The 23,293-nt window shown below is 50.9% G+C and overlaps 2 protein-coding genes across 3 annotated transcripts; one reads left to right on the top strand and one right to left on the bottom strand.

Annotated features, from left to right (window-relative positions):
- Positions 1-499: 499 nt before the first annotated feature.
- Positions 500-12,517, bottom strand: LOC111150046 (copper chaperone for superoxide dismutase). Of its 2 annotated transcripts, XM_022507366.1 has the most exons (8): positions 12,405-12,517; positions 12,009-12,081; positions 6,107-6,244; positions 5,719-5,896; positions 5,139-5,199; positions 1,114-1,191; positions 938-1,041; positions 500-823 (listed from the first exon to the last, which is right to left on the bottom strand). In XM_022507366.1, exons 1-8 carry the CDS (start codon positions 12,441-12,443, stop codon positions 670-672), a joined length of 825 nt encoding a protein of 274 aa, XP_022363074.1. In that variant the 5' UTR covers positions 12,444-12,517; the 3' UTR covers positions 500-669. The 2 variants fall into 2 exon arrangements, with proteins under 2 accessions (XP_022363074.1, XP_022363075.1); XM_022507367.1 differs by lacking the exons at positions 12,009-12,081; positions 12,405-12,517 and adding an exon at positions 11,383-11,467.
- Positions 12,518-12,686: 169 nt separating this feature from the next.
- On the top strand, positions 12,687-15,473 carry LOC111150276 (coiled-coil domain containing 87). Its single transcript, XM_022507717.1, has one exon. The coding sequence runs from the start codon at positions 12,702-12,704 to the stop codon at positions 15,285-15,287; it is 2,586 nt and encodes an 861-aa protein (XP_022363425.1). The 5' UTR covers positions 12,687-12,701; the 3' UTR covers positions 15,288-15,473.
- Positions 15,474-23,293: the final 7,820 nt, after the last annotated feature.

Consider the following 23,293-nt stretch of genomic DNA (forward strand, 5'->3'; position numbering starts at 1 on the left):
AGTCTTTTACTTGTGAATTAAAAAAATCAACTCAAGCCAAATTAATTCAAAGAGCAGGAGGAGGGGATGCCTGGGGAAAATCCAGGAGTGACTCCTGACCCCCCGGGGTCAGGAAGCAGGGGGCCTCAGGAAAGGCCCAGAGCGGGCGCTCGGGGGTGTCTGACATTATCCAACAGCTCAGGGGAGCTCCCTGTGCCTCTGCCTCCTCCCGCTCCTCAGCTGACAGGGCAGGGAGAAGAGAGCCACCTGCAGCTCTCAACTTCCCGCATGACAGGGCCAAGCACAGGGAGAAACTAAAGCAGGGTGTGTGACAGCAACCTGAGCTCTGTGGTCCCGCACGGTGACCCTGAAGGGAATGCTGCCCTCAGTACCTGTGTAGATCTGAATCTAGTTTTGTTTGGCTCCAAAGCCAAGAGGTAGTCCTCACATGAAGGCCAGAAACACAGACTGTGTTCAGCAAGCCCATAAAGGGACACTGGGACATGGACAAAATCCAGAGTTCCATATGAAAATAAAACTTTAATTTGCCAAGGGAACATCAAAGTGACCCTTCACACCCCGTACCTGAGTTCTGCTGGGACCAGGCAAGTAGGGCCTCCCTCCCCTCTCTATGGAAGTGGACGGTTCTCAGCGGGGAGAACAGCCCCAACCCCTGGGCTGAGGCCGTGCTCAGAGGTGGGCAGGCGGCTTGGCTGGCTCCTTCCGTCCCTCACCAGCGATAGGCCGGCCTCGCTCCTCCCAGATGGTGAGGCCATCACAGGAGCAGATCTGCTTGGGGTTCTGGAAGAGGCCAGCAGAGCGTGCGATGATGCCACAGGCCAACCTGAGGAAGAATATGTGGTCAGGAGTAGGCCCTGGGCACTGGTCTGGGCTCCTCTAGGCTTGACCATAAACCACTGGCCAAGCGGAGTCTCCTGTTGGAGGTGGCATCTCTCACCTCTCTCCTGAGTTCCCCGTGACCTTGGATAAGGGATGGTCACCCCGGCCCAGGTCGTCTTCTCTCTCGTCGATGACCAGGCTTCGGCCGATCACATCCCATACCTTTGAGGGCAGATAACAGCCTCAAACAGCGGGCCTGTTAGGAGAGATCCCCACCTCCTTTTCCACCATTACCTTCAGCTGCTCGTCCTCTATCCTGAAGCTGGCTCGGCCGTCAGCATCAGCGTGCACGTTCCCCAGGTCTCCACGGTGCTGCAATGAGACCCGGGGGAGAGAAGAGGGGTGTATGGGGCACAGCTGCCAGCTTCTAGCTTCCCAGGATCCGATTCCCCTTCCCAAAAGTACCAATGTCCTCCTCTGGATACAGTCTGGTAGGATAACAGGATGGCCGAGGACACAAGAAAGGCAACCGGATGCTCCCTCCCGGGTACTGAAACGCCGGACAGCGACTGCCTTCCTTGGGGTCCTGCCCACTGGCTCAGACCATGTCTCCTGCAAGGCTGTTGCCCCTCCTGCATCTCAGCCTCAGAAACTAGCCCGGCTGCTACTGCTTTGCGAGCCCAGTTCTCCAACCTCTCGTTGACTCTAAGCCCTTGGCAGTCTACAATTCCCCTGGGCTTAAGTTAAGGAAGCAGCCAGGACCATTCCCTGACTCCCAGCCTCCTGGAACAGAGAAAAACACACGGAGCAGGGGGGCCTGTCCTGCCCCCCAAGAAGTTGGCTCTGCCTACCTTCTCCCTTTTAAGGTAGGACAAAATGTCCTAACACGTCGACTGAGCACCGCCTACGTCAGACATACACTGCCGGCATGGGGGTGGGGTATGCATGCAGCCCCCCCCACCCCGGGCAAGGAGCTTGAAGCGTGGTGGGGAGACAGACACAGAACAGACCAGTGATTATGAAACATAGACTAAGTACGGCACAGAGGAGGTTTTCTGTGGACCGGACCCTACTGACAAGTCACAGAGACCCACATTTGTGCAAGTAAGTTGTCTCCAACCACACACTTTAGGCAGAAGCAGGTGCCTTGCCGGTGTGGGCTGGTGCACATGACCTTGCTGAGACGCACGCTCACAGATCATGTCACTGCATGGCGGGGCTGACAAGCAGCAAGGAGCACCACCTCTGCTTTATCCGGTTTTCCAGAGAGACATCTGCTGCTGACACCGGGCACTCTGTGTTACCCTGCATGGGCAGACTTTTGGGTACAAAGATCAAGGAAGGGGAGGGGATACCGAGCCTCGAGGAGCATCTTCAGGACTGGGCTGAAGGGGCGAGCAGCCTGGCAGTGCGGCTCAAGAGGCATGGCCCAGCAGCATGGTCCTCTCCCTCCCCTGCACTTGGGGAAGGAGGAACCAGGCCGCAGGGCCTTGAATGTCACACCCAGCAACTGGGCTGGGCCTACAAAACCTTCAGGCACCGGGGAGTCAAAAATCGGCTGTGGGCAGGGGCATGCCACGGTTACACTGTGCTTGCCAGCAATCCCCCTAGCACAGTGCATGAAGGGGAAGGACTGGGGACAGGCGAGAGAAGAGAAGGCCCCTTGGAGATTAGTCAGGAGATGTGCAAAGGGACAACCAGGCTCTGGTGTAAATCCCCACACTGAATTCACTTCCAGCAGGCCAAAGCAGATGCAGAAATCCCAAAAGGATTCGTCAGGCATCATGGTGGCCTTGGTGGGCTAGATGTTACTCAAGTCTTCCTCCTCCTCTATCAAGGACTTGGGGACGCTACGGCAGCTGGGTCCAGCCCCTCCTGATTCCCCGCCCAGAGAGAGGCCCGGTCCAAACAGGCCAAGGCATAGGTGGCAAGGCAGCTTCTCACCCTTCTGATCTTGGCTTTGTAAGAGACACGGTGCTCCCAGTTCCCAAATACACCTTGCTGGTTCATGCCTCTGGGGCTCTGCCTACAGCGTTTTCTCCGCTTTGTCTGACAGTTCACACACTCTGTTCTCTGGCTTGATTTCTGTGCAGCACCTCTCAAGGCTCGATGAGGACAACAGCCTGTGCGATGCACCTTCCCACGTACTAACATCCTTGTGTGCTCCTCCACTGAGTGGGCTGGACCTAGTGTACTTGCTAGATTCGGTTACAGAAAGAGAACGGCTTGGCTCAGTCTGGGATGCCCTTTCTCACGCACTTGCTCTCAGGGAAGCCCAGCTGCTGTGTTGCGAGCCGCCCTAGGAAAAGGCCCACGTGGCAAAAGGCTGATGTCTCTGGCCAACCGCCAGGGAGGACCTGAGGAGGCCTGCCAAGAGCAACATGAGCCTTCAGATGACGGCAGCCCCGGCCGACACTTGATTACGGTCCCCCTAAGCCAGAGGCCCCCGGCTAAGCTGCATCCAGGTCCCTGCTCCAGAGAAACTGAGATGATGAACGCTGCTGTTTTAAACCCCCAAGTTTGGAGGCATCCGACACACAGCAAGGACCCGCTGCTACGCTGAGCACAAACACGGCGCCACACAGTGGACCCGACAAAAACTCATCTGGCTTCTCCAGCTTGCCAGGGCGGGAAGGGAATGGAGTCAAACTTCTGACCCCTTGAAATGCCACAGAACCGTCCAAAAAATCAGGTACGTGAAGTAAGAAACATGCACATGGGGGCGCCTGGGTGCTTCAGTCCCTTAAGCATCGGCCTCTTGGTTTCAGCTCAGGTCATGATCGCAGGGTTGTGAGATCGAGCCCCACATCGGGCTGGGCGCGCACCAGGGAGTCTGCTTGAGAGTCTCTCTCTCTCTGCCCCTCCCCCACACATGCGCTTGCTCTTTCTCAAATAATTAAATAATTAAATGTTAAAAAAAAGAAGAAGAGGAGGAGGAAGAAGAAAACATAGGCCTTCTGCAGTTCTTGGACCTTGCAGGCTAGAATCCAGTGGGACTCTACTAATGTTTATTTGACCACCACAGACTGTTTTCACAGTGAGCCTGCTCTTATGGCTACAAGAACTGGTTTTTGGGGCGCCTGGGTGGCTCAGTTGTTAAACGGCTGCCTTTCGCTCAGGTCATGATCCCAGGGACCTGGGGCTGAGCCCTGCATGGGGCTCCCTGCACAGTAGAGAGCCTGCTTCTCCCTCTCCCACTCCCCCTGCTTGTATTCTGTCTCTCACTGTGTCTTTCTGTCAAATAAATAAATAGAATCTAAAAAAAAAAAAAAAAGAACTGGTTTTCCCATCTCTCTGGCAATATCAAGTTTCTTATTAAAAAACAAGTCTCCCTTAAAAAAACAAAAACAAAAACAAAACAAAACAAAACAAACCCAAACCTCTACCTTAGGGGCGCCTGGGCAGCTCACTGGGTTAAAGCCTCTGCCTTCGGCTCAGGTCATGACCCCAGGGTCCTGGGATCGAGCCCACATCGGGCTCTCTGCTCAGCGGGGAGCCTGCTTCCTCCTCTCTCTCTGCCTACTTGTGATCTCTGTCAAGTAAATAAAATCAAATCTAAAAAAAAGAAAAAACCAAAAAACAAGTCCACCTTAATTGCATGAAATGATGTCTTGGTTTCTTTCAAATAATGGCGGAGAAAGCCTGGAGGTGTAGATGACACAGGACTGGCCAGGAGTTGGTCACTGTTGAGAGTGGGTGATGGGGACACAGGGCACAGGAGCCTGGGACAAGTTTGTGTACTTTGGAATGTTTGAAACATTCCGTGCTGGATTAAAACATTAAGAATACCCAAGTTTATCTCAGGAAAAAATGGAGTTAAGTTGCAGCAAAATGCGACTAACTAACAGAACAAGCCATATGCAGATGAGCCAAAACCAAGGCGGCCTGCCACTCGCCGCCCCGCCGAAGGGAAACAGTTCTCTGGGGAAAAGTGTGACTCCAGGCAGGGAACTGCACCATCGGTAAGATTTTCAACGTCCACACGTTTGGCTTCTCTAGGAAGCTTCCTCCCACTGCCCATGTCCTCGGGCTCAGGGCGGATGGGTGCGTATACTCTGGGCTCCCGGGGCCTCCTACAGGCTCCTGCAAGGATCTCCTCACTGCCCTGCAGCCACGGGGCTCTCAAGGGTCTCCCTCACAGGACTGGGAGCTCCTGGCAGGGGGGGCTCCACCACGGAAAGGGTTGATGTTTCTAAATGAACAAAATAAAGCGAGGGGACCACATCAAAAAATAGTGCGCTAAGGCCCCAGGAGTGGCCTGCCTTGCCTGAGGCCTCGGGCCCTCTCGCAGCCTAAGCCTCCCCCGGATGGACACTTACCCGGTCAGAGTCCTGAGGGCCCCCGTGAGATGCTCCATCAGGGTTAAAGTGGTCCCCACAGCTAAGAAGAAAAGGGAGCAGGTGAGCAGCAAGACACTGGCTCCTGGGCCGCCGATCCCCATCTCACTCTAACTGTGTTTATTCTACTCACTCACCCGACAGACTCACTCTGTGCCAGACTCCGATGTGGGTCCCGCCCTCACTAAGCTTTCAGGGGAGATGCAGATGAGTAAGAACTAACTGCCACACAGCCCAACAAACACCGTGACACGGGGACCTGCCCTGCTGTGTCTAGGAGTCACTTCCGCCACAGAGGCCATACGGTGGCCACGAACAGGAGCATTAAGGTCAGATGTGGGTTCAAATCCCACCCTACCATTCACATGCCCCGGGGCCTTTGTCATTTAACCTCGGAGCTTCCATTTCCTCGTCCGCAGACTGGGCCTGGGTGGACGAGCCTCACGGTTCTTGTGAGGACCAAGCGTGAAAGCGTGTGTGGGTAGACGCATACAGCCCTGGCACGCAGGGGATGCACGAGCAGGGGATGAAGATGCCACAGGGCCGGTCACAGATGACTCACCTGTCGCAGCTCCCCGTGAGGTCCCCAAACTGATGGACGTGGAGTCCGTGCAGCCCAGGCTCCAGGCCATCAATGGTCCCCTCGATGAGGCAGCGTTCAGAGGTCAGCTGCAGGAAGCGCACCACCCCTTGCACAGGACCAGGGCCCTCCAGAATGGCAACTGCTGCCCCCAGGTTCTCTGCAAGGTACCAGACAGCCGGGCTGGCTCGCCACCTCGGCTAGCCCCACACAGCCCCTGAAGGGCAGGGAGAGAGCTCCACATAACTTTCACGCCTTCCCCAAAGCCACTTGAACCCCACACCCCCAAATCCTATGGTTTAGGTATGTACCAGCGCCAGGCCACCTCCCTCCCAGAGAGGCCAAGGCCAGGGCCAGAATGGCTACTCACGCAACAGGCCACTCCCCATGCCCTTGAGCACCGCCTGCCGCCCTGTGCCTTCCAGAAGGGCCTGCACCTCTTGGCTGGGCAACGTGGTCTGCACCAGAACCATCTGGTTCTCCAACTGCACTTCCACGTTCTGGACACCTGGAAGGAGAGAGAGGGGAGAAGGCAGCAGAGGACTGACATCCCTGTGCTGGGAGCGGAGAAGAGAGAGACACGTCCCTCCCCACCTCATCTTCACCAACCTTCCCATGGCTGGAGGCAAGCTCGGAAACTGCCTTCTGACTGTGCCAGGCCCTCAACCTCTCTGAGTCTGTATCTTTAGGAATAAAATGGGGATAAGGCCCCCTCACCCCCAGGAGTATTGTTGGTCCTTATTATGTGCCAGGCATGCTTTACAACTTAAAAAACACAAATAATTATTTCAAGATGTTTTTATAAAAGTCCATGATAAAAGTTTTTATAGTAGTCCATGATTCATGATAGCCAAAAGGTGAAAATAACCCAAATGCCCATCAACAGATGAATGGATAAAGAAAATGTGTAGCCATTATTTCTCAGCCATAAAAAGACAAAAGGGAAGGAATTGCTCATAATGCCACCACAGGGAAGGAGCTTGAAAATACGATGTTAAAGAGAGTGCCGGCCACAAAAGCTCACATGGTAGGTGATGCCATTATGGACAGAAAATCCAAAACAGGGAAAATCCTAGAGACAGAGAGTAGATGAGGGGATCGGGGAATGAGGAGGCTGATAGCTAAAGGGCACTATTCCTTCACGAGGGGCTGAAACATACAAGTGGCAGTGGTAATGGCCACACAGCTCTGAACATCTTAAAAACCATTAAAATGTACACTTAAAATGGGAATATTTTGTGATATTTGAATTATATGTCAATAAAGCTGTTATACGCATCAAAAACGGGGGGGGAGCCATCACCATCATCATGAGAAGTCACATCTGCCGCACTGCCGCATGTGCACTGTGGGCTTTTTTGTACTTTTCCCATATTAGCTCATTAGAGAGTCAAGTAACCCTGTGAGGTGGGTCCTATTTTTTTTTTTTTTAAGATTTTATTTATTTATTTAACAGAGAGAGAGATCACAACTAGGCAGAGAGGCAGACAGAGAGAGAGGGGGAAGCAGGCTTCTGGCTGAGCAGAGAGCCCGATGCGGGGCTCGATCCCAGGAACCTGGGATCATGACCTGAGCCAAAGGCAGAGGCTTAACCCACTGAGCCACCCAGGCGCCCCGAGGTGGGTCCTATTATCCCTTTATCACAGATGAGAATATTAATGCACAGAAAGATTTAAGAACCTTGCTCAAAGGCACAGTGTAGTAAGTTGTGGAAGTGGAATTCATCTCGGGCCGCCTAGCTCTGGAGCACACCCGGACACTGCTCACCCTGAAACAGCCCCCACCCTGCAGGCTGGGTTAGGACTCCGTCCTCTGTCCTCCTGTAGCTCCGTCTTCCCCCAAGGGACTCACGCTGCACTGACTCCAATCCTCTGTAAGCGCGAGAGCTCTGTGTAGTCCACAAGGGTCAGGTTCAAAAGTTAGTGTGTTTCAACTGCCCACCGAATCCCCAACCTCACCCTGCGTGCAGAGACTGCGGGATGACTCGGTCACCTGCTCATCTTCGGGGGCCATCGAGCCACCCGGGAGAAGGAAGAGAAGACACTTCTCTCTCATTCGGATACTCAGGGCTCCCAAGCCTTTTAAGAGAACTCTCCAACCCTTAGCCAGTGCACAGGGGAGGGACTGGGGACAATAATGCTGCTCTCACCTCATCTCTCTCTGATCTTGGCAAATGTGTTTGTTGCTCCGTGCATAAAGCCCAGGGGAGCCGTGGGCAGTCACGAAGACAAAGGTTAAATCAGCAGATTCACACTGTTGAGATGGCGCTCTGTGAACCGAAGGCTACGCGGACTACTGTCGTTCCCTTCATCTTTGGGTTCCCTCCTCCGTATTCTCTCACCAAATGTGTGCTGGGCTGGGTGTGGAGGAGGCCAGGGTCAGGGAACACACTGGTCCTTGTCCCCAGGGGGGCCTCACAGGCTGTGGGAAAAGCCAAGCTATGCCTGGATTAACCACCAGGCAGAGACAGGAATAACAACCCGCAGGGTACGGGCAAGGTGGCAGGGACACTGTCGGGGGAGCGGTAGAACTGGGGAGACTCGAGATGAATGCTCACAGCCCCACCCCTGCAAGTACAGGGAGATTCTGTGAGAAGAAAATCCTCCAAGTTACCAAACTGGCCTCACTTCGCACAAAATGTTACCCTGTGCCACCAGGCAGCCTGCGGAGCATTGTGAGCTCTGGGTCCACCTAGAGATGCCTCTGGATGTCCATGGCCGCAAAAGGGGTACAGGGAGGGTGATGGGGGAACTCCAGTGCTCTGAGCCTCCAAGGGATGCCAAGAGCTGTGCTCGGTCTTACACACATCAGGACAGGGATACTGCCCTCATCTGGCAGGTTAGGAAACGAGGCTAGAGGGTGACCCAACAAAGTGTGGAAGGCAGCCTGTCCAACCCCAAAGCTGATGCTCGGTCCCCCTGCCCCACAGAAAGTGGGGTTCAGCTCCCTCGGAGGCTCCCAGAGCCCAGTAGGGTGCACAGTGCAAGAAATTTTGTTTGCTCACCTCATTTAACAAGCAAGACACTAAGCACCCATCACGGGCCGCGTTCCAGCCAGTAGAAGCGAGCGGGGAACAAGTCATGCGACATCTGTGCCCCAGGAAATAGCATGTGTTCCAATGCAGGGATACAAATGGCAAATATACACACAAGAGAGATGCAGGCAGTGAAAGGAGTGATCGGTGAACTAGGTGTTAGGGAACAAATGTGGGCAAGCCACTGAGGCTGGTCAAGGACCGACTCTCTGAGACCCTAAGTAAAGGCCTGAATGTAGTCTAGTAACAGCCTTCCAAGCGAGGGAACAGCATGGGCAGGAACAACAGTGACATGTGTTCCAAGAAGAAAAGAAGGCCAGTGTGGCTAAAGTTGGGGATAAAGAGAATAATAAAGACAGGGAGCTCTAAGTGGACACCAGTCAAGCAAGGCCCAACAGGAAAGAATCTGGATTTCAATTTTTTTTTTAAAGATTTTATTTATTTATTTCACAGAGAGAGAGAGAGAGATCACAGCAGGCAGGCAGAGAGAGAGAGGGGAAAGCAGGCTCCCTGCTGAGCAGAGAGCCCGATGCGGGACCCGATCCCAGGACTCTGAGATCATGACCCGAGCCGAAGGCAGAGGCTTAACCCACTGAGCCACCCAGGCGCCCTCTGGATTTCAATTTTAATGCACTGGGAGGCCACTGAGAGAAGGCACAGTGTATAGTGGTTGAGAGTGGACACTGGAGTTGAAATCCCGAGTCTGCCACATACTACCTTTGTGGCCTTAGACAAGTTACTCATCCTTTCTGTTGAGTTTTCTGTTCAGCTGCTTCATCTGCAAATGGAGATACTACTACTACCTAACTCAGGGGGTTATTAAAGGCCTAAATGAACAGGACAGTGATATTATCTAAGGTGTAATTTTATTTATTTAATTAATTTATTTATTTTACAGAGATCACAGGTAGGCAGAGAGGCAGGCAGAGAGAGAAGGGAAGCAGGCTCCCTGCTGAGCAGAGAGCCCGATGTGGGGCTCCATCCCAGGACCCTGAGATCATGACCTGAGCCAAAGGCAGAGGTTTAACCCACTGAGCCACCTAGGCGCCCCCTAAGGTGTAATTTTAAAATGACTTGAGCTTCTGTATGGAAAAGCTATTGGATGGGGCGCCTGGGTGGCTCAGTGGGTTAAGCCACTGCCTTCGGCTCGGGTTGTGATCTCAGGGTCCTGGGATCGAGCCCTGCATCAGGCTCTTCGCTCAGCGGGGAGCCTGCTTCCCCATCTCTCTTTGCCTGCCTCTCTGCCTACTTGTGGTCTGTCAAATAAATAAATAAAAATTTAAAAAAAAAAAAAAAGAAAAAAGAAAAGCTATTGGAGGGGACAACAGAGGCAAGAGGAAGCCCGGAAGATGAGGTTCTCGTGTGGGTCAGGGAGAAGTAAGATGGCTTGGATTCGTGTGAAGGCCAAAGAATGGAAAAAGAGAGGCCACTAAATTCCGAATATATTTTAGATTCAGAGCAGACAAGACTTTCCGACGGACTGACTTCCACACAGGTGGGTTCCTGTCCTGGGTCTCCTAAGAGTTGACTCTCTGCGCCTTGAATGGGAGGGCCCCAGTGGGCTGCTCCCTATAACAGTGCACTTCCAGAATTCTTGAACCACACCTGAACCAAGAAGGAGGCTGGCTCCGCAGCTGAGCAAGATTCAGCAGGGCTGGTCCGGAGTTCGGCCAAACCAGCCCTTGCTTCGCTCAAAGCCCACTAAGAAAGAAAATATGAGGCCACAGGGAACTCTAGGGTGTGTGATAAGGGTTCAAGGAAGTGGGCCTTGAGCTGGGAGCTCCTCCCACTTATTCCAAGAGGAGCAAAACCCTCTTCCCCAAAGCTCCCAGGCCTCCTGGAGAGGGCAAATTTCTCTCTCTCGGGGCAGCTGGGTGGCTCAGTCGGTTAAAGTGGCTGCCTTTGGTTCAGGTCATTATCTCAGAGTCCTGAGATCGAGTCCCGAATTGGGTTCCCTGCTCAATGGGGAGCCTGCTTCCCCCCGTCCCGCTAACCCTGCTTGTGCTGTCTCTGTCAAATAAATAAAGAGTATCTTTTTAAAAACATTTCTCTCTCTCTCTTGCTCTGCTTCAATGTCTGTCCCCAAATGCTTCTGCCCAATCAGACTGCCACCTGTAAGCCCTTCCTCTCATATTTTCTAAGATTTAGTGCGCTCTCACTACATGTCAGAGATTTTTTTAAAGTGCTTTACAGGGGCACCTGGGTGGCTCAGTGGGTTAAGCCTCTGCCTTCGGCTCAAGTCATGGAGCCCCGCATCGGGCTCTCTGCTCAGCAGGGAGCCTGCTTCCCTTCCTCTCTCTCTCTGCCTGCCTCTCTGCCCACCTGTGATCTGTCAAATAAATAAATAAAATCTTTTAAAAAAATAAAGTGCTTTACAGGTATTAACCAACTAACTCTTCATGACAATCCTCCAAGGTAGCTTCCATTATCATGCCCATTTAAACTCGGAAGAAACAGGCAAAAGTAGTAACATGCATGACGTCTACGTGCGGCTAAGAGGCAAAGCCGGGATCTGAATGCAAAGAAAGGGATTTGAAGTCATACCCTTATCCACTACCGCTGCCCTGTACCGGCCAAGTGCCACCACTGTCCCAGCTTAGAATCCATCTCACCTCATCTCTTCCACGAGCGACGCTTGCATGCTCATCGTTCCCTGAGGGCAGGGACTGTGTCTGAAACATTTGTAAACTCTTCTCCCTAAAAAAGCCCCCAGGGTCCGGTCCATACCTGCTGAGTGACTGGATGAACATTTAACAGAATCAAAGGCAAGCGGTTCCCAGGGCCACGTTGGTGGCTCTGCCTTCTCAGATGTTTCTGACCGTGCAAGGTCACCTCCAGACCAGTTAGCTGGCTCATAAGAATTGGGGGCTGCCTAGGATGGAACATGGCCAGGGCTGCTGTTGGCTTTGTCAAGATTACGCCATTTTGCAAGCAAGAGGTGCTTCCTAACCAGGAAACACCCTCTGGAGGTGGGCCCATTTACGCCCAGTCTAGCTCCTCACTCCCTGGGCACCTGAGATGTAAGACGCACCAGAGCCTACAGAGGGCTCTGGCCTGGCAGGCTTGAGATCTGTACTCTAGGCTCTGACTCCGGGTCTCTGTGCGACTCTAAAGACGTTCCTTCCTACCTCTGTGTTCTTCCACATGTGTAAATGGGAATCGTGTTGTTGGTTTAAGAGATTTGCCGGTTCCTTCTAGAGGCCTCCGGACTGTCCGCAAAAGTTGTTCTGGCTCTTACCTGCCACCCCTTGCAGGGACGTGCGCACCGCGTCCACGCAGCTCTGACAGGTCATCTGCACTGTGAACTCCAACTGCAAGGGCAGCAGGGACCGGTTGATGAGACTCGGGAACCCCTTTGCGTGACTGTTTCACTATTTGCCCTAGGACCACCCCAAAAGCCCTGGGAAACGCCCTCACGTGACCCCTTCTCAGGCCCTCATTACCAGTCGTTATCGGTCCAAGACCAAACCCCCAACGTTAAAGCCAAGGGCCCTGCTAATCTCGCACCCGTTTCCCGCGGAGGCCCCAGGCCCCGCCCCAAGTGCCTGCGTTAACCTTTCCCTGCGTTAACAGTCACCCCAGGGGCCGAGGCTCTCTGCCCAGAGAGACTCCCACACGAGGCCTCGACACTCACCGTGCAGGCGGTCCCGCGGTCCCCGGAGTCCGAAGCCATCCCGGACCCAGCCACCGGCCGTAAGACCTAAACTACTCCGCCGCTCAGGTGCAAAACCTTAACGGCGTCGCGGGGAGGTGGAGCTTCGGAAGCCACGCTTTGCCCCGCCTCCTGGAGCGCGCGCACGTCAGGCCCTCCCTCTTACGTCACGCGTCGGAAGGCACTGGCTGCGCAGGCGCACTCGGGCCCTCGGCCCCTGGTTGCCTTAGTAACCTCCTGGCCTCTTCCTCCCAGACCTCCCGCGGCGCCAGCGCAAAGATGGAGCGGTACAAACCAGAGCTCGAGCTTCAGCGGTTTTACCACCGGTTGCTGGGCCCGCTGTCGCTCTTCCCCCGCAAGGCGACACGCCCAGAATCTCAGAAGCGCCTTCCGCCGGAGGTTCCGATGCTGTTGCCTTTGCCGGTCTTCCGGCTGACGGTGGCGTCGCTGTGCAGCCAAGTGACCAACCGGCTGGCCAGCAGCGGGCTGGCGGTGCGTGTGCCTACCGAAAGCCGACTCCGTTTCACTGAGGTCATCCTGGACGAGCTAAAGTGCAGCTGGCAGGAGCCTCCCACTGAACCTAGCCTGAGCCACTTGAACAACCAGAGACTGCGGAAACGGCTCCAGGCCTACGTACTGCTCAGCAGCGAGCAGCTCTTCTTACGCTACTTGCACCTGCTGAAGACCATGTCGACTCGCAGAGGGGTCTTCACTGAATCAGCCACACTCACCCGTTTGACCGCCAGCCTCGCCAGGGACTGCACAATCTTTCTTACCAGTCCTGAGGTCTACCGTTGCCTGCTCGCTGACTTCCTCGCCCTGCTGAAGGTAGAACAGGCCCGCGGTGGCATGCATAGGCTGCGCCCGGTAGGCCCCAGTGGGGCTTTCAAGCTTTACTCTATCCCATGGCTTCACAGCACCAGCTTCGCCCAAGTACCAAGCTGCAACCTCACCCTAAACTACCTCATCCAACTCAGCCGCCCGCAGGAGTTTCTCAGCGAGCCTGAAATGGATCCAGTGAAGGAACTGAAGTCCATCCCCCAACTGAAGAAAAAAAAGCCTCTCCAATGGCTGTCTGCCATGCAGAAGAAGAGAGAGAGCAACCTCAGTTCCGCACAGATTGTGTCACCGCCCAAGTACTCCGTGATTCCCACCAGCAGAGCTCCCTCCCCCTCCTCCCACCGGCCCCTCTACTCCCAACTCCAGAGGGGCCAGTCCATGCCCTCTCTGCGGGAAGGCTGGAAGCTAGCAAATGAGCTGGGCCTTCCTCCACTCCCCCCTCGCCCCTTAACCCCACTGGTCCTGGTTCCAGAAAGCAAAACAGAGCTGGCAGGTGACATGGTGGCTGAGGATCTGAAGCAGATGATAAAGAACATGAAGCTGGAGAGGCCTCACTACTCCCCGCTGGACTCGGGCCTGCCCCCACTCCTGGGGGCCCTGACCCGCCGCCCAGCTGCCACACATCACGTGCAGGAACTGCAGAGAATGTTGAAGAGCCTCGAAGAGGAAGAAGCCAGTGGGCAGTGGGGCCTCCAGTGCCGCAGATCCTTACCACTTCAACCACAGCCAGTGACTGTTACTTTGAAGCTAAGAAATCAGGCTGTGGTCCAGGCAGCTGCTGTGCAGTTGTCTGAGAGAAACTTCCTGGACTCCTTCCACGTCAATGGGGCCGGAGTCCTATACAACCACCTGGCTGGTGAACTAGAACCCAAACTTATCGAGGAAATGGATATCGATTGCTTTGTTGGCAATAACATCAAGGAGGTCTACAAGGAGTTGATGAGCCGTGTCTCTCTTGACCACTTCTCTTTGGACCAGGGACCCCTGGTCGAGCCTGCAGCCAGTAAAGACTGGTCAGCCTTCCTGTCCTCAGCCATTCTTTGTCAAGAAAAACAGTATCGTGTCATCAATCCCAAGTTAGCTGGGCTTTATTCCCAGGGAGCAAACATTATACAGTCCTCTGACAAGGCAACCTCCCTCACATCACTCCAAGCAAGCAAAGGCTGGGAGAAGTGGTCAAACAAAGTCTCCTGGATGAGCTGGTGGAAAACCACTTTGTCTGTGGATGACTACTTCAAATACCTCACCGACCAAGAGACCGATTTCCTCCATGTCATCTTCCAAATGTATGAAGAGGAGGTTCCTGTGGAGACCAAAGCCCCTGTCAGAGAGCCCCTAAAGATTCAGTACCCACCTCCCTTGCTGGAAGATGAAGAGCCAGACTTTGTGCCAGAAGAGTGGGATTGGAACACAGTGCTAGAGCACAGGCTAGGAAATAAGAAGATCAGCCTCCTGGGAGAACCCTACAAAATCCTTAACCTACAGAAGCGTCTGGAACGCCTGTGGTCCATGCTGGAGGTCCCCGACAAGGACCGGCTGGACATGGCCATCAAGTACAGCTCCAACGCTCGTCTGAGGCAGCTGCCTTCATTGGTGAGTGCCTGGGAGCAAGCCCTGAAGCCCATTCAGCTGCGGGAGATGTTGCTGGGGAGACTAGAATGGTTTGAGCGACAAGCCTCTGACCCCAACCGCTTCTTCCAAAAGACTGCCATGGACCTGAGTCGCTTCCTGGAAGAAAGTCAGTTCCGCAGCCGTCTACACAGGAAGATCAGCGTACTACAGGCTCCTTTGGCTTCCCTCCTGGAGGAGATTGAGTCAGTCTTTGGGGAGCCAGTGACCTTCAGGGGACGGCGATACCTGGACAAGATGAAGCACGACAAGGTGGAGATGCTCTACTGGCTCCAGCAGCGGCAGCGGGTCCGCCACCTGACCCAGGGTCAGAAGGCCTCCCACCAGCCAGGGCTGTTTAAGAAGCTCAGCAGCCAGACTCTAACAACTCCTGGAAATACTCCCATTACTCTGTGACAGGCCGAGGGCCCTGCCGCCCCTCGCTCACCCCCGAACACCTGGCAGATCCTCTAGACCTCTTGACTGCTTCAGAAGACAAATTATCTGGCAGTGCAGGATTCGGGAACATTGTGCTTCCAACTACCAAGGGACCGAGAGTAATACTTTATTTTGACTGTAAAGTGCTCATAAAAGACTCCCCAAGCCCAGAAACCCAGTATGCCCATTTATTTCATGCACACTGCAGCCAAAATCTCACACATCCCAAAAACCGAGACCACCTGTTGGAATTCATCGTAACAGGAGATGTCAGGCAGAGACCAACCTTCACCTTTCGGACTCCTTAGCTTAGCATTTGTCACACTACATCTAAAGTGGCTGGTTAGAGTCCCAAATCAAGAGGTTCTAGGACAGGATATGCTTAAGAGCCAGGGCTCTGGAGTTGGGAGATGTGGATTTAAAGCCTGGCTTTGTAACCTCAGGCAAATTCCCTAACTGTTCCACCCCTGGACCATCATAAGATGAAGGGGTTGGGTCCAAGTTGTCACTTCCACTTCTAGGATCCGGTTGGTAGAGCTAAACATCTGTATTACATTTTTTAAATTTTTTATTTTATTTTTTCAGTGTTCCAAGATTCATTGTTTATGCACATGTAATACGTGCTCTCCTTAATACCCACCACTAGGCTCACCCATCCCCCCACTTCCAAACCCTCAGTTTGCTGTATTATATTTTTACCAGTTAACACAAACACATGGTGCAGAGAACACAAGGGTATATACTGAAAACAAAGTCTCCTTCCCATCTCAACCTCCCATACCTCAATTCCCCTCCCTAGGGAACTGAATATCTACATTACTTAAGCCATAAGCCATAAACATAGTACCTAAGCACACTGAATAATAGAATGCTCGAAGGTGTTAAATACCACAGACAAAAGAAAAAGGAGATTAAGGTAAGGAAACAGGCTAAGGGATGTGTTTCAATTAGGGTGGTCAGTGCTGGCCTCACTGGGAAGGGAAAGGTTGAGCAAAGGCTTGAAGAAGGGAGAAATGAGCCCTGTGTGGACATGGAGGATAACTTTCTTGACATTATACAAAGCCCTCAGGCAGGCAGGTGCCTGGACTATTCCAGAAAAGCAAGATGGCCAGAGCAGGTGGAGCAGAACAAGGGGGAGAGATAAGTCAGAGCAGTCATAACAAGATGCCAAGGGGCAGGTTAGAATATGCCAGGTCTCATGGGCTATTGTATGAACTAGTCCAGAGAGAGCCTATGCATGCAAGAGCAAAGATGCATATATTCTTTGTGCTTGTGTATATAGCGACACTGATAGTAGCACAGCACGCTGCCATTTTGCTCCTTTCTTGTTTTACTTAACATGCCTTGAGCTCATTCCATATCAATACACATAGAGCTGCCTCATACTCATGATAACTATATAGTATTCCACTGCGTGTATTTTTTATTTTATTTTTATTTTATTTATTAATTTTTTTAAACATATATTTTTATCCCCAGGGGTACAGGTCTGTGAAATATTTTTTATTTTATTTAACGAGTCCCACATTAATGCACATTTACAAACACACAATGCTCTAGAAAACATCCTTGTTCGCAACTATTTCTATAGCTTAAGTTCCCGAAAGTGGAATTATGTACAAGCATTTACATAAAAACATTTGTAATTTTGATAAGATATTACTGATTGCCCTCCACAGAGGTGGTAACAATTTGCAGTATCATTAACATTGCATGAGTATATTTCTTTCCCCACTCACCAGTAGAATATTACCAAATTTTTCAACCTTTACCATCTAGCAGGTGAAAAATTGTATCTCATTTGAGTTGTGTTCTCATTTCTCTCATGAGCGAAGTTGCATTTTTTGTATGTTTAAAAGCTCTTTGTATTTCCTTTCCCGTAAAATGCCCGTGCGCTTTGCCCACTTTTCAATTGGTTTTGACTTTTTCTTGATTTTTCAGAGCTCTTCATATATTCAGGGACTTCAGCTAACATGTCAGTAGTTAACACTTACTAAACTCTTACCTTGTGCAGAACACTTTCCCTACATGATTTCTTAGACTCCTTACAACTACCTTGTAAAGCACATATTTTAATCGCCATTTTGTGCTGAGGAAATGAAGACTCAGATAGGTAAAGTACCTTACCCAGGGACATAAAGGTAGTAAATGGGAGAGTCAGGACCCAAGCCCAGGTCTGTCTGACCCCAAAGCCTACAGGTGTCTTTTTGGTATACTGATTCTGTGAGATATGGTAAAAGAGCTCTTAGACACAGCCCGCCTTTCCTGCCTGTGTAGATAATGTGAACACCTCTGATTTCCTTCGCTCATCATTGGCTGACACATAAACTTCCACTTTGTTTTCCCAATAAAACAGCATTTCTCAAGCGCTTCCACCCCAATTCCCCTTAGAACGGAGGAACACAAGCCTTTTGGTCAGGTATAAAGGATTGGGGTCAGGGAGGGTGTGGGCGTGGAGGGAAGCAGTGCTAGCTAGCTTGAGGCCTGAGAAATTTATAGTCTTTTATTTTTGGCATTTATGTAAAATTTGCATTCTATTCCATACTCTGTCCATTTTTTAGATAAGAATGATGCCTGAAATTACTTATCTTTGGATTAAACTGGTCCTCCGGGAAGCTATGCTGTATTTAGTATATATTGTGGCTTCATGTCTCTCCTGGCATAATGCCGCATTCTCCAGAAATTGCACGTAAGAAACGTGAGAAACACTACAGCAGGGGCCAGCAAACTTATTCTGTAAAGGGCCAGATAGGAAATATTTTAGGTTCTGTGAGTGATACGTTCTCTCTCACAAGGCTCAACTTTGCTTTTGTTGTGTGAAAGTAATTATGGACAGAACATTAAGTAAATGGAACAGGGCTGTGTTCCAATAAAATTGTATTTGCAAAAACAGGGCCAGATTTGGCCCCCGTGCTGTAGTTTGCTAACCAACACCAGCACATCGGCCCCTTTAAAAAGCAGAAACACTCAGGAGGAGCAAGATAGGAAGCTTAGCGCTGCCATTTCCCAAAGTGTGTTGCATTGTATACTAATTTCTGGGTTAACAGTTCTTGAATGAGGGTTCCATGGTCAAATAATTTTGGGGAACACTGAACATGCATTTCTGCATTCCCTCAGAGATTGATAATACATATTAGCATATTGAAAGCTCTGATAGGTCTTGCAAAAAATTCAGTTGTTTGACTTTGACCAAAGAGCCGTTTATTCATTGATAGCCATTACGGTTACCAGGAAATAAGTTCTGGGAAACAGTATCTCATTGTGAATTAGTCCTTTGGCATTCTCATTGGCAGTTCTAAATAGAGTCAGTGCCCAGAGATAGGATAGTGAGGGTACATTCCTAGATACACAGGCCTAGCTGGGATATCTGGGTTTCAAGTGGCATAAAAACCTGTCTTAAAACCCAAGACAGAGGGGCGCCTGAGTGGCTCAGTAGGTTAAGCCTCTGCCTTCAGCTCAGGTCATGATCACAGGGTGCTGGGATCGAGTCCCGCATTGGGCTCTCTGCTTGGCAGGGAGGCTGTTTCCCCCTCTCTGTGCCTACTTGTGATCTCTCTGGGGCCCCTGGGTGGCTCAGTGGGTTGAGCCTCTGCCTCCGGCTTGGGTCGTGGTCCCGGGGTCCTGGGATGGAGCCCCGCATCGGGCTCTCTGCTCAGCGGGGAGCCTGCTTCCCTTCCTCTCTCTCTGCCTGTCTCTCTGCCTGCTTGTGATGTCTGTCAAATAAATAAATAAAATCTTAAAAAAAAAAAGGGGGGGGAAAAAGGGCACCTGGGTGGCTCTGTCATTAAGTGTCTGCCTTTGGCTCAGGTCATGATGCTGGGGTCCTGGGATTGAGCCCCACATCAGGCTCCTTGCTCAGCAGGAAGCCTGCTTCTCCCTCTCCCACTCCCCCTGCCTGTGTTCCTTCTGTCATTGTCTCTCTCTCTGTCAAATAAATAAATAAAATCTTTAAAAAAAGAAAAAGAAAAAAGAGGGGCACCTGGGTGGCTCGGTCGGTTAAGTATCTAACTTGATCTTGGCTCAAGTTATGATATCAGGGTCGTGGGATCAAGTCCTGTGTCAGGCTCCTCATTCAGTGGGGAGTCTGCTTGGGATTCTCTCTCTCTCCCTCTAACCCTCCCCACTGTGCTCTCTCACTCTCTCTCTCCCCAAAATGGATAAATAAATCTTTTCAAAATGAAAAAAGGGCAATTTAAATCATATTAGCTAATATCTGTATAGTGATTATTAAGCACCAGACTCCGTTCTAATCATTGTACACACAGTAATTCATTTAGTCCTCATGGCAATGCAATGAGGTAGGTACTACAATTATTTCAAGGTCCAGATGAGGAAACTGAGGAGCAGAGTGGTTTTAGGACTTGCCCAAGGTCACGCAACTAGGAACACAGTCGTCTGAATTCAGACCCAGGGGTCTGACTCCCAAATACATGCTCTTTTTTTTTAAGATTTTATTTATATATTTGACAGACAGAGATCACAAGTAGGCAGAGAGGCAGGCAGAGAGAGAGAGAAGGGAGGAAGCAGGCTCCCTGCTGAGCAGAGAGCCTGATGCAGGGCTCGATCCCAGGACCCTGGGATCATGACCTGAGCTGAAGGCAGAGGATTTATCCCACTGAGCCCCCCAGGCACCCCCAAACACACGCTTTTAACCATTATACTGTTTCTTATTATAAGATCTAGAAAACAAGTCTGCTCAGCTGGAGACCATAGGATGATTCTGCATATGATCAAATTTCTGACTTCCATTATTGCCTGTACCCTGAGGAAATCAGGCTCTCAGCCAACCTAATTCCCAGAAAAGACTCTGATTGAGGCCCTCGGCCTGATTCTTTCCTGTCTAGAGCCTTTTGCCTGAGCCTCTCCGGAGGGCCAGATGCTCTTCCTGGGGAGAGGGAGGTGGGAAACTGGAGGAAACCAGAGAGACCCGGTCCCTGTTGCTGAGGAGTTTCAAGTTTAGTGGGGAAGACAATTTCAACAAGGTAGCAAGTAAAGGGCACCGTGGGACCCCAAGAAGAGGGCATTCAAGAGAGCTGGGAGGGATAAAAGAGATGGGAGAGATGAGGGAGAGCCTCCCAGAGGAGGCTACACCCAGGCAGGATCTAGTTTCCAGAAGGTTGAGCAGGAGTTGTCCGGCACATGGTGGCAGAGGAGAGGAGAGCTTTCTAAGTCCAGAATAAGCAAAATATGGGCCATGAGCATGCTGTATTTGGAAGAAGTACAAGAACAGTGGCAAAAAAGGTATTAACAGCCTTTAAAGTTCCTGGAAGGGAGTGAGGCTAGAGGCGGCGGTGGTGGGGCCAGGTGGAGTTTGGGCTTTGCTGTGTGGGGGGCCAGAAGCCATGCATTCCGCAGCAGATGCCTGCGACCACAAAAACAACACAGACAGGTGGGGCGCCTGGGTGACTGTCCTTTAAGCGGGTGGGATCAAGACCTGCATGGGGCTCCCTGCTCAGTGAGGAATAGGCTTCTCCCTCTACCTCTCCACCCCCCCATTGTGCTCGCTCTCTCTCAAATAAATAAATTTTTAAAGATTTTGTTCATTTATGTAACAGAGAGATAGAAAGAGCCAGAGAGCACAAAAAGGGGGAATGGCAGAGGGAAAAGGATCTGTCTGGCTTGGGCGTCTGGTGGAGCCCTTCTTGAGATGGGGAGAAGGAGGGTTTGGTGGGAGTGGGGTGGGACAGGGTAAGAGAAGATGATGAGTTCAGCCCTGAAAAGGTTAAGTTTGTGGGTACCCGCAGGGCATCCAAGTGGAGATCCACGGGCACGTGTGTTTTAATAGACTAGGACAGAAACTTTGTTAAAGATAGGAATTCTTGGGGTGCCTGGGTGGCTCAGTGTGATCTCTCTCTCTGTCAAATAAATAAATAAAATCTAAAAAAAAGAAAAAAGATAGGAATTCTCTTTGAACAGTATGCTTATCCACATGTCTTGTGTAGCTCCTCTCATCTCAAATCTGTAATTTTCTAGGCTATTTTTAGAGTGAAAGTGTCAATTTGGAACCCAAAATACATGTAGAAACAATTGGATTAAAATTTTACCAAGGCTATACTTTTTTTTAAAAGCTATTAATTTCTAGAGGCACCTGGGTGGCTCAGAGGGTTAAGCCTCTGCCTTTGGCTCAGGTCATGATCTCAGGTTCTGGGATCAAGCCCATTGGGCTCTCTGCTCAGCAGGGAGCCTGCTTCCCCCTCTCTCTCTGCCTGCCTCTCTGCCTACTTGTGATCTCTGTGTCAAATAAATAAAATCTTAAAAAAAAAAGCTATTAATTTCTAAATACAAAGTTCTCCTAATATCTAATACCACTGAGTTAGGCATTGCTATGGACTAAATGTGTTCCCTACAACCTGTATATTGAAGCTCTACCCCTCAGCATGCTGGTATTGTGAGGAGGGGCCTTCGGGAGATAATTAGGTTTAGATGGGGTGATGAGTGAAAGACAACTCACAGAATAGGAGCAAATATTTGCAAATTACATACCTGCTAAGGGAATCGTGTCTAGAATATATTAAAAAAAAAAACCAACTTATGACTTGATAATAAAAAGACAATGCACATTTTATTTTTATTTTTTTATTTGTTTTTTTAAAATATTTTATTTATTTATTTGAGAGAGAATGAGTGAGAGAGAGCATGAGAGAGGAGGAGGTCAGAGTGAAAAGCAGACTCTCCAAGGAGCCGGGAGCCCGATGCGGGACTCGATCCTAGAAGTCCAGGATCATGACCTGAGCCGAAGGCAGTCGCTCAACCAACTGAGCCACCCAGGCGCCCTGCAGTTTTTATTTTTAAAAAAGATTTTATTTATTTATTTGAGACAAGGAGAGAGAGAGAGCAGGCACAGCATGGGGGAGCAGTAGGCAGAGGGAGAGGGAGACCCCCAATGCAGGACTCGATCCTAGGACCCTGGGACCAGGACCTGAGCTGAAGGCAGACGCTTACCTGACTGAGCCACCCAGTGGCCCAAAAACCCAATTTTTAAATAAGCAAAGCATTTGAGAAAAATTTCTCCAAAAAAGAGCTAGAAGTGTCCAATAAACACATGAAACAATGCTCGATATCATTATTCATTTGAGAAATGCAAATCAAAATTACAGTGAGAGACCATTTCACAAACAGGAGGATGGCTACAATAATAAAGGGACAGCAACAAGTGTTGACAGAGATATGGAGAAACTGGGACCCTCGAACCCTGCCGGTGGGAGGGCGAAGCAGGGCAGCTGCTGTGGAAAACGGTCTGGCAGTAAAAGTGTTAAACACGGGGTTACCGTGTGACCGGGTAGTTCCAACTCGTGGGGACACCCAAGATAAATAAAACATGTGTCTGCACAGAAATTTGCACATGAGGGGCGCCTGGGTGGCTCATTGGGTTAAGCCTCTGCCTTCAGCTCAGGTCACGATCTCAGGGTCCTGGGATCGAGCCCTGCATTAGGCTCTCTGCTTGGCGGGGAGCCTGCTTCCTCCCTTCTCTCTCTCTCTGCCTGCCTCTCTGCCTTTGGCTTGGTCACGATCCCAGGGTCTTGGGATTGAGTCTGTCATGAGGCTCCTTGCTCAGTGGGGAACCTACTTCTCCCTCTGCCTGCTGTTCCCCCTGCTTGTGCAGTCAATCTCTCTCTCTCTCTCTCTCTCTCTCTCAGATAAAAAGGACACATCTTATATAATTCCATTCATATGAAATATCCAGAATCAGCAAATTCAGAGGGGGGAGGGGAAAGGTAGATTAGTAGTTGCCAAGAGCTGGGGGAATATGGGGGAGGTGGGGAATGACTGCTAATGGGTGTGGGGCTAATTCTGGAATGATGGAAATATCCTAAAAATTATTGTGGTGATAGTGACACAACTCTGAGAATATCCTAAAAACCACTGAGTTATATACTTTAAATGGGTGACTCAGATAGTATGTGAATTACATCTCAAGAAAGCTGTCACATAAAAAAAAATAAAGTGGGAGAGATCGGGCAACTCCAGAGCCTGTGTCCTTCTGT

This window comes from Enhydra lutris, unplaced genomic scaffold (assembly GCF_002288905.1).
Source record: "Enhydra lutris kenyoni isolate GAN:26980312 unplaced genomic scaffold, ASM228890v2 scaffoldscaffold22, whole genome shotgun sequence".
Taxonomy (NCBI): Eukaryota; Metazoa; Chordata; class Mammalia; order Carnivora; family Mustelidae; genus Enhydra; species Enhydra lutris.